The 11,886-nt window shown below is 43.4% G+C and overlaps 1 protein-coding gene across 1 annotated transcript; it reads left to right on the top strand.

The window, feature by feature from the left end:
- Positions 1 to 1,884: 1,884 nt before the first annotated feature.
- On the top strand, positions 1,885 to 4,385 carry DEFB108B (defensin beta 108B). Its single transcript, XM_037146530.2, has 2 exons — positions 1,885 to 1,942; positions 4,219 to 4,385. Exons 1-2 carry the CDS (start codon positions 1,885 to 1,887, stop codon positions 4,383 to 4,385), a joined length of 225 nt encoding a protein of 74 aa, XP_037002425.2.
- The last annotated feature ends 7,501 nt before the right edge of the window (positions 4,386 to 11,886 follow it).

Below are 11,886 nucleotides of genomic sequence, written 5' to 3'. Positions count from 1 at the left end.
TAATCTGTGTTTTGTTTTTCTGAATGTTTCATGTCCCAAATGGATAACGAAGCTGTAAGAAGTGTGATTCTTTGGAGACAGGTAGATTTTTTGACTTAAAAAATTGACTTTTAATAAGTCAAATTTTTTATTTCTAGATATATGTAAGTGGAATATCTAGTTTCTCACATGAACATTTAAAAGCAATGTAAAACTGGATTTTCAAGTTTCAGTTGCCTCATTATACCCTTAATAAATTTTTATGTGAAATATGTGCATTAAAATTTTCTTTGTATATTCTGAAGTTCAAGCTAGAGGAAATTCAGCAAGACTAAATCTCAGTGATTCATGCAGAAATTTTTTTAAGAATTATCACTAAAGAAGAATCCTGGTTTTCTTGTGTTTAATATGAATACAAGTTTCTCCAGGTTTTAAGTTAGTTTTTAAAAATACTTGGACTTAAATGGATTTAAATTCTGGATGATAACGTTCTCTTAAGCAGGTTAACCATAGAAAAACAATGCAAATAATCCAGTATGTGAATATGCCCACTTACTTTGTTCGTCATCATGCCCCTATCCTTTTTACTGCAGACATTTTCCCTCCCTTCTCTCTGTACAGTTTGGAGCCTCTTCGAGCCTCTGTCACTGCAATAAACTTCTTCCAAATAAGTTGCTCTGTCAGTTGAGCTAGTCACCCAAGCCAATTCCTGAATATTCTTTGTAAAACTAGAATCCAGTTTTGCATGGATTAAGGAATGTGTTCCACCCCTCTGTGATGCCAACGTGCACATGCAAGTACACAATGTCATTATCACTCATGAGAGCCAAACATGACATTTATTCTCAGTCCAAGAACTTAGAATACTCTAATATTAGGGCTAGAAAGGAGCCTAGAGATTATCTAAATTGACATTGTCCAATGAGTATTTCAGAATGAAGTTCAGAATAGCTACCTGGGAAATGTGTTAGAAATGCAGACATCCAGGTTCTCCCTACACTCATGCAAATTCAATTCTCTGCAGTGGGTCTCGGTGTCTGCATGTTAAAGCCACTCTCCCAGTTGGTTTGGTGCACAATAATGATCGAGAGTCTCCCAGCCTGCATTCAGCTGGGCTATGTGCTACCGATATTAGAGGAAGACAGCTGTCTTGCCCATGTTCACAGCTCTAGTTAGGGGCACAGGCTTATCTAGAGCCTCTTAGTTATCTAGACGTTTAAAGCCTAAATCCAGACCTGCTGCTTCCATGTTCAGTAGTATCTCACTGCCCTGCATTTTACACCTGGTGGGAGGATCTGAGAGGATATGACCACATAATTCAACATTCTCCTCAGTTCTGTGGAGCAAAGCATGGTCCCAGCAAGTAAAAAGCTTGCCCATTGGTGAGGGAGGTAAATGTATGTTCAGCAAACCATCATACCAAATGGTAAACACTATACTGTGAGTAGAGCACTCTGGGTGTTCAGACCAGGAGTGGGTAGTTTTTAATTATTAATTAGCAGGACTAGTAAAGCCTGGGAAGTGTTCACTAACAAAATGTCTGCTTACTAACTAAGCTGGCTGGTTTCTCAATATAGTCTGACTCATTGTAACAATATAGACAGCTCTTTGTTCATAGACTTTAATCTACTGCCAATGTGTTTGTAGCTTATGTTCCCATTTAACAAAGATTCCTGGTCAAAACTGTGCCCACATTCTCCTAATGAACCAAGTGTCCAACAAAATAAGGATTCCTTGTCCTTATGAAGTCCACTGCGTATCCATAGAACGCCTCCATGAGTGCCCTTAATGAGGACAGAAGGCACTTATTGCCCAGACAAAGACATTTCACTGTGTGAGAGAGCTGCAGACGGAAGTCTCCTCTGCCTCCGGGACATGAAGCCAAGCTTTCTTCTCTCATCAGCCATGAGGATTGCTGTCCACCTCTTTTCCGTTCTCTTCTTTATGAGCCAAGTCCCACCAGGTAACAAGATAAAATTTGTGGAAGCTTTGGTAAAAGCATGGTGCCTGGACCTTCCAGGGATCCTGTGCTCAGAGCTGAGGCCCCATTGCCTGTGCCCTGAGGAGGGGTCTCATACCAAATCTGGAAGACACATTGGCTGAGAGCCTGGCAGCCGTGTCCCATCAGGTCTCCATAGCCATCAGATGAAATGAAGTTGGGATTGTTTCTAGTGCCTGAAACCCTATTTGCTCCATCTCTAAGAATAAATTAAATTAGGCAGGCTTACTAGCAGTTTCTATATTTAGATAAGAAAAGTAATGGTGCATTGCCCTACTAAATCTTGATCTACAAAACTCTACTTACTTTCAGCAAAAGATTTGCAGAGGCTGAATTACCCTAAGATGCTGGCATCAGAGCTACAGCACAGCTCTGGGCACCTTGGAAGAAGGCATTGACGAGGGGATCTCCTTAACAGGTTTATTTGCAGTCTAAGAAATCTCTAACTGGTTGTCCCTCCTTAATGTTTGTTCCCTGGGCTCAACTCTGCCCTGTGATGCTCCAGCTCAACCCCTGGCCTGTCCTCCTCCTTTTCAACACCTAGTCTCCTAAAGTAGAACTTGAACACAGGGGCCCTGCAGTAGAATGCACCTTCCTGCATTCAGCGTGCACCCATGACTCCCAGGTGTGACGCATCTGTGTGCATATGTCCTCACTTTCACCCAAGGAGGTGACTGGACACCCAAAAGAGATCAGGAAATTTCCTACAACCCCGGATGTGTAGATCAAGGAGGAATAAGAAACTACATCAAGCAGAATTTCTTTTTATCTTTTCCTGAGAATTCAGGGCCTCAAGTGTTGGGAAGGTGTAGCAAAGTAGTCAGAGATTGTGTAAATGTGGAAAATCCTTTTACATTTTAAGGAGTTGTTGATTGCTATGCTTCCTGCTGTTTGAAAAAGGGCACTTCCCAAAGTTTTCAACAGAAAATATACTGGGAGGCATGCCTATCCAGTATGCTAATCCAGACTTTCCAATCTCAATCTGGGTTTTAAAGACCTACTTACTGTGACCCAGTGGATAGTACTTCAGGTTTGGGGGTCTTGGGCAATGCAGCTTGTGAGGCACATTTTAACTGCTTTAGGAGAACTAATCTGGAGGAAGTAGAGGGGGGAGGTTGAGGTAGGGGGAGACTTGAGGTGGGAGAACAGTTCCGTTTCTCAGATACATGTTAATTAAGCATCACTCCATGCCTTTCTAGGAAGCCACATACAAAGAAAAAAACGTGCGATGGCCTTGACTTCCAAGTCAAAGGCTGGCCACCTTGGTTGTTGCATAGTTGGGGAGCAGGCAGCAAGCCCCACGACAGAGCACTCACGTGGGATGGAGGAGAGGTCTTGTAAGAGAGAACCATGAGAAATAAAACACGACCAGCAGAAAGGCAAAAGCCAAAAGCACCACATGCGTCGCGCCTGGAGAAAAGACCTGTCCTCCATGCTTGAGGCACTGAGCCTTAAAGGACCGGGATGTGGGGCCAGCATCGCAGGGTGAGCTATTACTCTCAGAGTGTGCGTGACCCACCTCCAAGGCAGTAATAGATTGGGTCATAAATCAAATTGGAATCAATGTTTTTAACAGGTGTATTTGTTCTGCCCTCAAGAAAAACTCCTAAGGCACACTGTGGTTTCTGGCAAGGGTCGCCACCTCAAAGGTCAGAGCCAGGAAGACTAGGTGAATGGGCAGCATGGAGGCAGTGGGAAGCCTGATGGGGACACCACCGGCACACTTGGTGTGCAGCCACAGTGTTCCCTCTCCCAGAAGGCAGCCTCCTCCCCATCTATGCAGGTCTACATTCCAGTCCTACACAGGAAAGACATGGGGAGAAGGGGGAGGGAGAAGAATATTGAGGTTTCTTTAACAAGGCTCCTTCACTCCAGGGAAATCAGCAGCACAGGACTGACTGAAAACAAAACAGGATCTGTTCCATCTGTATTGGGAGACACTGAGGAGTGAGAAAGGCTGGGATAAGCCAGGGTGTGGGTGGCCCTATGACTTTGAAAGGAGCAGGGTGACCTGGGTCTGGCCTGTTGTTCCTTTGATGCACCCAGCATTGCCCAGTTTTTACCTCCAATCCAAATTTTTCTGTGAAAGCAGAAGTTTTAAGTGTTGGCTTAAGGAATCAATTGATAACAAAAACCACAATCCACGCAAGGTTGTTTCCGGACACTCTCCCCCTCCATGTGATTCCATAAAAATTCAGGGAAATGAATAAACAGTAACAATATCCCTCTTCTCTGAGCAGCTGTGGGCAAATTCAAGGAGGTCTGTGAGCGTCCCAATGGCTCCTGCCAGAACTTCTGCATTGAAACAGAAATCCACGTCGGGCGATGTCTCAATGGCCAGTCATGCTGCCTGCCCATGGGGCACCATCCACAAATTGACCTCACAACACCCAGTGAGGTGGACTGAGGCCTTTTGGGAGTATTTTTGTTTGGATGTCCCTTTTTTCCTCTCTCGCTCTCAATCTCCCTCTCCTGCTATCTTTTCTTTCATGGTGATTCTGAGTCCATAATAAATAATAAAGCAAACCCAGCAAACACAAAGCCTACTTTACAAATCTGTGTGCTGTATTTTCAGTCCATTGCTGTCTGGTTGCCATCTGTCTGTCTGGTGTGAATGAGGCCCTGGTGGAGCTCCGGGCTGTGTGGGGACACTTTCATCATCCCCATTGTTTGTGCCTGGCCTTGGCATCCTCCACCTTCCACTGGGGAGACCGCTGACCCTTGCAGAAATGCCCTGCCTAGTTTCACGCAGCCTGTGGGGCTCCATCCCCAACAGGGCAGCCCATGAGACACAAGCACTCAGAGCTCCCCTCCCCAATCAGACATGACCAGGAGTCTGTGGCATGGGCAGGGTCATGCCTGGAGAAAAGACCTGTCTTCCCCAGCATTTTCAAAGGCAATGATCTGGGCCTGTCCATGTGCCCCTGGCTGGGACACATGGAATTCCTCTGGTCCCCCCTTTTCACTGGCCAAGGCCACGCACTTTTCCTCCTGCCTGGGAGAACACAGCATTAGCTTCCTAAGCTGCCCTGACCAATTCCTGAGGACTTAGTGGCTCAAGGCAGAAAGAATGTATTAGCTGAGAGTTAGAAAGGGCCAACGTCTGACCTGCATCTCAGTGAGCCAAAATCAAGGCTCAGTGGGCAGGCCTGTGTTCCCTTCTGGAGACTGCCCCCTCCCTCTACAGTCATGACATTAATGAGGGGCCACTGCCATTCACCACCAGAAGCCAAGCTTCGTCCCTCTTTAAAGTCAGCAATGGGTTACATCCCTCATCACATCCTAATGCTCATCCCCATCTCCCTCCTCTCTTTTAGAGTTCTGTGAGGACAGTGGGCATGTCTGGATAAGCCAGGATAATCTCCTTATTTTGAGGGGCCATGATTAGCCATGTTAATTCCACCTATGACCTCAATGGCCCTTTGCCATGTGGGGACATCTGCACAGTTCTGGGAATGAGAATATGGCCTTCTCTGGCAGAGGAGGAGTGTCACTATTTTTCCTGTGACAGCCACTGCATACTTTCCCACACATCACCTTTCTATTCAACTCAGAGATGGTTTTTAGTTACTTTGTGTAAAGAAACCCCTTGTTAGCATTTCTCGGGGAGACGAGAAGTTGTAGAGGTCTCCCTTGGTCACTGGAAGAGTACCAAATCAAGGCATTTTTTGTTTTGTGTCTAGAAGTTAGTCATCTTCCAGCTGAAAGTTTGTACCTTTTAGTCAACAGCTCCCCAGTTCCTACCACCCCCATGCCACCCACCCTGGTAACCATGTTCTCCTCTCTGTTACTATGAGTTCCACTGTTTTAGATTCCACATGAGAGATTCCACAGTATTTGCCTTTTTTGGTCTGACTCATGTCACTTAGTAGAATGTCCTCCAGGTTTATCTATGTTGTCACAAATGATAGGGTGTCTTCCCTTTTTATGGCTGAGTAATATTCCACTATATATATAGATATATAGGTAGATATATAGATAGATAGATAGATAGATAGATAGATCACATTTGCTTTATTCATTTATCCATCATGAACACACAGGTTATTTCAATGTCTTGACCATTACCAATAATGCTTCAGTGACTATGGATGTGGAGTTATATCTTTGGGGTACTGATTTTATTTCCTTTGTATTTACATCTAGAAGTGTAATTGCTGAATCACATGGTAATTTTTATATCATTTAAAAATTTTAATTGTTGTTCAAGTACAGTTTTCTGCCTTTTACCCTCATCCCAGGCCACCTCCCCAGCCCTCCCCACCTTGTTATTGTCTGCGTGTCCTTTATAGTTGTTCCTGCAAAACCTTCACCCTTCCCCCCTGAAATTCCCTCCCCTCTCCCCTCTGGTCACTGTCAGCCTGTCCTCAATTTCAGTGTCTTTGGTTAGATTTTGCTTGTTTGTTTGTTTTGTTGACTAGGTTCCTGTTAATGGTGAGATCATATGGTATTTGTCTTTCACCACCTGGCTTGTTTCACTCAGCATAATGCTCTTCAGTTCCATCCATGCTGTCGCAAAGGGTAGGAGCGCCTTCTTTCTTACTGCTGCATAGAATTCCATTGTGTAAATGTAGATATGGTCATTCTATTTTTAATTTTTTGAGGAGCCTCCATACTGTTTTCCATAGTGGCTGTACCAATTCACAGTCCCACCATCACTATACAGTGGTCCTTTTCCTTTTCAACCTTTTTTTTGGGGGGGGAGGGACTGTTTATTCTCTTTCCCCATCTTTTAAATATTTATGTTTTGTTATTGATGAGTTTCTTACATATCCTGCATATATTAGATGGGTAACCAAGCATTATTAGGTATAACTTTATGCACATAAATTCAAAAACTTCTATGAAAGTGGGAAAATCCTTTGAAAAAATAGAACTATCAAAGCTCACTTGAGAAGAAATAGGTAAGAAATAGATAAGAAAGAAAACACCAACTATAGGAAAAGAAAGACAAGCCTTTGTCAGGGGTGGTGGACAGGAGACATACACAAAAGAACGTGAAGAATTCTGGAAGTAAGAACTGCTCCAGGCATTAGTTGTAGTGTGGGTTAACAACTATATATACATTTTTCAAATTCATAGAAATTGCACTAAATTTTAATGATTAAAATTTACTGCATGTAATGTATAACTTGGTAAATGTGACTTAAACATCAGCTCTGTTCATATCAGTTCTGTCTGCTTTTGCTGCTCTTTTCCTCTGACTTCTGACAGCTTTGAGCTTCCTTTCAACAAACTTAAGTGTCAGGGTAGAATTCATTTGTAAGAAATTGCTAAACATATTATCCTAAAAGGTGTTCTGCTAAGTGAAGTAAGTCAGGAAGAAAAAAGACAAATACCTATGATTTTACTTATATGTGGAGTCTAAAAAAACAAATAAATGAAAAAACAGAACAGAAATAAACTGATAGAAATGGGAAACAAACTAGTGATTGCCAAATGAAAGAAGGTTTAAGGAGCTGTGTGAAAAAGGGGGAGGGATTAAGAAGTATACATTGGCAGTTACAGAAGAATCATGGGGAGGTAATGTACAGCACAGGGAATATATGTGGGGGTGACTTTCCTCGCAAGTCCCCCCCATGTGCCATGGATGAAAGTAAACATGGCATGACATGATGTGATCTGCTTGGGGAGGAGAGGTGACCAGTTTCCCAGAGGAAAAAGGCCTTGAGCAGTGGCCAGTTTTTCAGGGGAAAAAGGCATTGAGACCCTTTCTCCAGGGGCTTTTATTGAGTTGTAATACTCAGGAATACAGGGCAGCAAGGATCAAACAGTAGATAACATTTCAAAAAAATCTGAAGGCTTAGTCTGAGTCAATGTCTGTCAGGAAGAGAGTTTTTAGGTTTTCCTGCTTGAATCCTTAACATATGAATAAAAGTGCTCTTAGCAGAGCAGATTTCACAGGTTTATCAGGAAGTCTTTGTGATGCCAGATTTTTCCCCGGGACACACTCTAGCAAGGCAAGGAGCTGCATCCCTCCCCATCAGGTATTCAGGCTTAAGGGGATTAGAGCCAGGAAGCACTGCTCCCAGAGGACATGGGGACTCCGGCTATGTCACATTGCTCACTCTTTGTTGCAGCTCCCTGAGTCCTTCCATGATGGCCTCCTAAGTGGTCGAGTCTGGCTTAGGTTGCTCCCTGCTGTGAGGAAACCTACCTGTGAAGGACTTCTGACCATGTTTTGGGGGCAGGGAGGAAAGTGAGGCAGCATTTGCTACCTGAGACAAGCTTTGTTTCCTGTGGCTCGAATTCCAGAGGTCACTCGCTCATCCTTAGCCACAGGGGGTAGAGTTACAATTCCTGAAACCAGGCAGAGTGGTCCACAACAAATATAGTCAATAATATTGTGATAACTATGGATGGGGCCATGTGGGTACTAGACCAGAGGCATCACTTTATAAGTTATATAAATATCTAAACACTGTGCTAGACACTTGAAACTAATACAATATTGTATGTCAACTGTAACTGAAATTTTTTTAAAAAATAAGAAAAAAAAATTTTGCTATATTTTTCCACCCAGAACATGGCCTTCCAGAGAAGCCCTAGATTCCATCTCCATAACTTTCCTGTTCCCCTGAGACCTGGGGGAAGGGTATGGTCATGCAGAAAAACCTACATTGTTCCTTCTCTCATACCAAAGTGTAAAACAATGTGCCCTGGTGCTGAGAGACGGGATGGTACTCTGTCTGGCTCTGCTCTGGGTCTCAGGTTCATCAAAGCCAGCAGGAACCTGATGATGGTAGAGTTAAACACAAGCCCTAAGCATTGTCCACATAACTAGAAGAAAAAAGAGAGAAACTTTGCATGAGGCTTAGATGCTGTCAACCAGAGTTCTCAACTGGAGATGATTTTGTCCCCAGCATTTAATTGGCAGTGTCTAGAGACTCTTTTGAGTGTGTCCAGAATGGTGCTGGTGGATAGAGGCCAGGGATGGTACTAAACATCCTACAATGACCTGTAAGATGGAATTACCTGCCCAATGTCATCAGGGTTGAGGTTGGAAAACTTCACTCCAGGCTTTGGCATGTGAGAAGAAGCAGAAGGGGACAAGTGCCTGGTCTCTAGACCACCCCCTGCACAGGAAGCCCATCCCACTTCTGCATGGGAGGGAGGTACCCTCACCCCATGTCTGCTCTGCAAATTCTGTGCCTTTAACTCATGGACAGGCAGCATCTGAGAGTCACTTTTGGACAGCCCAGCATAATTGTTAATGTTTTTATCTCACATATTGTTTCTTTCTTGTTTTTGCTTCTCCACCTTTTTCAGGGCCTAACACACTTCTGGCTCAATTACTCTCAGGTCCAATTGCCCAAAAGCATCCAACCTAAGACTGTGTAAGGCACAGTCTCCCAGTTCCACATGGATTCATGGAATTTTCCCTAGATTACATCCCATCTGTCAAAGAAATCACGAGTGAGCTTGCCACATACTCACTTAAAACATTTGCATGTCAAAAGTAGTTAAGACTGTAATTAAGACTAAGTAAAACCATGGAATTGCCTTTTCTTATTGTCATGGTGTCCCAATTTCCCTCTTTTATCTTCTGCTCCAGGAAATGGGGACTGAGACCATGCAAATTACATTTATTTCCCAGACACCTTTGCTGAGGGGCTTCAGTTAGGTTATACCCAAATGATATGTACCAGTGGGGAGCTTGGGGCTGGAGGACAAAGGAAAGGCCCTCTTTCCTCATGGTTGGTCCTGGCGCCATTGTCACAGCACTGGCAGCGGGCCTGTATCCACCATCTATCGCATGGTGCTCCACGCCAACATCCTAAAGGCTGCCAAAAAAATCTCTTCTCAGAGCTGCTGAGGCAGCACCCACAGGTGGGAAGGTGGCCTCCTCCGGAAGCCCTCCTACCCTCGGCAGCATGGAGGGCTGGATACTTCCACCTGCAGCTCTCTCTAGGTCGCCTGTGCATGGCGTCTGAGACCTCAATGCCTGTGAAACAAATCCCAACCTAAACCCCTTTGTGCTGGTACTCCGACGACAATGACACCATCCTACAATCTGTAGGACACGTGGCTGTCGTATCCTCTCAGGCAAGTGGCAAGGAGCAATGCAAACTGCATTTCACCACTCACAGCTGACAGACCATGGAGGTGCAGGACATATTAAGATGGTCTCTGGACAATCTAAAATGACAATGTGTAAGGCACAGTCTACAAGACATGTCCTACTCTAAACACTGTAAATGAGAGCCATAGTTCAGTTTCTATTTCCTACAGAACACAAGAAATAAACTGCATGTCAGTTCTCCCCAGACCTCAATAATTCTAAGTGGAAATAGCACAGACGGGCATATTTGATCATAAAGCAATATAAATAAAATTTAATAACAAGTGATAATTAAAATAAGCAGAAAATAGTTTTAAAAATTCTCAATCCCTAGAAAGGCAATGATAAAGAAAATATCTCTAATAGTGCATTAATGATCAGATAAGCTAATATTACTCCTGCCTAATAGGTAGGATTATTAGGTGAGAAAATGTAAAATATAAAATGTTATTCCTTGCCCTGGCTGGTGTAGCTCAGTGGATTGAGCACAGGCCTGAGAACCACATGATCGTGGTTCGATTCCGAATCAGGGCACATGGCTGGGTTGCAGGCCAGTTCCCAGCAGGGGACTCAGGAGAGGCAACCATACACTGATGTTTCTCTCCTTCTCTCCTTCCCTTCCCCTCTAAAGATAAATAATTAATAAAATCTTAAAAAATTTTTAAATGTTATTCCCCTAAATGAATAAGTCTGACAATGACTGTGTTCTATAGTGGATCCACTTTAAAAAAATCTCTGCATTTTTCTTTCCTGGACTAATGACACATCACTGCACCCACCACTCACACTCACAAACACAAAACTATTTTAGGGAAAAACAGGCAGAGCAAGGAACTCATAAAGACTGAACATTACCCTAAAAGGGACTGGAATTCAAAAGGGACTGTTTTAACAATAAAAGATTGAGATGCAAGATGCATTTTTCTCCTACATATGAATAAATTTGCCTTGCTAAAAATATGCCTTAAAACATCTACCAGCATGATGCATAATGAGGAAATAAAAGAAGCTAATTCTAAAATAAGTATTTCCTATTAGCTTCCATTATTTAAAGTTCTAGGAATTCTAGTCCCCGAAATTAGTGAAAAGGGAATAAAAATAAATAAGAAAGTTAGAATGAAAGAATTTACCAGTGTTTGATAATGTTATTTTTAAACAAGGAAAAAATAGCACTGAAAATCTTTATGAAGCTGCTATGCAGGGGCAGCTTTGAACGCCAGTCTCCCGATTCCCACCCCCTGGCCCTCTTGACCTGGAGACACCCTCTTGCCTGGAGTGTAGGGCTGACCCAGCGGCTTGCTCCTTATGAATAGAATAGGGCCACCGTGATGGGCTCTCCCTGACCTGGGGCTGGGTTTCAGAAGACTAAGCTTTCTCTTGTTGTCCTGACACAGCCAGCTGCCATGAGGTGCCCTCTGCAGAGGCTCCATGGTAAAGAGCTGAGCATGTCCCACACCTGGGAGGTGACTGAATCCCACCCAGCACTGTGCAAGTGCATCGGGGTGCCTGACCTCCAGAAACTAGGAGATAATAAAAGTGGTTTTAAGCCAACAAAATGCAACAAAAAGTTGTTACACTTTGGGGTAATTCACTATGCAGCCATTGGTAACCAATATACAGATAGAATCAAAGAAGGTAATTAATTTAAAATTAACATTGACAATCAAACCAACACCAGCCAGAACCCATGACATAAACTAATTAGAAGATACAGGAAGAAGGAGGTGGTGATGAGGGGTTAGCTCTAGCATTCAACAGAGTGGATTTTATCCTGATGGTGCAATTTAAGGTAAGGCAGAGTACAATTAGCTATACTGAGAAAAGTTTTGTAAAATTCATAGCTATG

Source organism: Artibeus jamaicensis, unplaced genomic scaffold (genome assembly GCF_021234435.1).
Source record: "Artibeus jamaicensis isolate MK-2021 breed Jamaican fruit bat unplaced genomic scaffold, CSHL_Jam_final scaffold_833, whole genome shotgun sequence".
NCBI classification, from domain to species: domain Eukaryota; kingdom Metazoa; phylum Chordata; class Mammalia; order Chiroptera; family Phyllostomidae; genus Artibeus; species Artibeus jamaicensis.
This window is presented reverse-complemented; position numbering and strand designations above follow the sequence as displayed.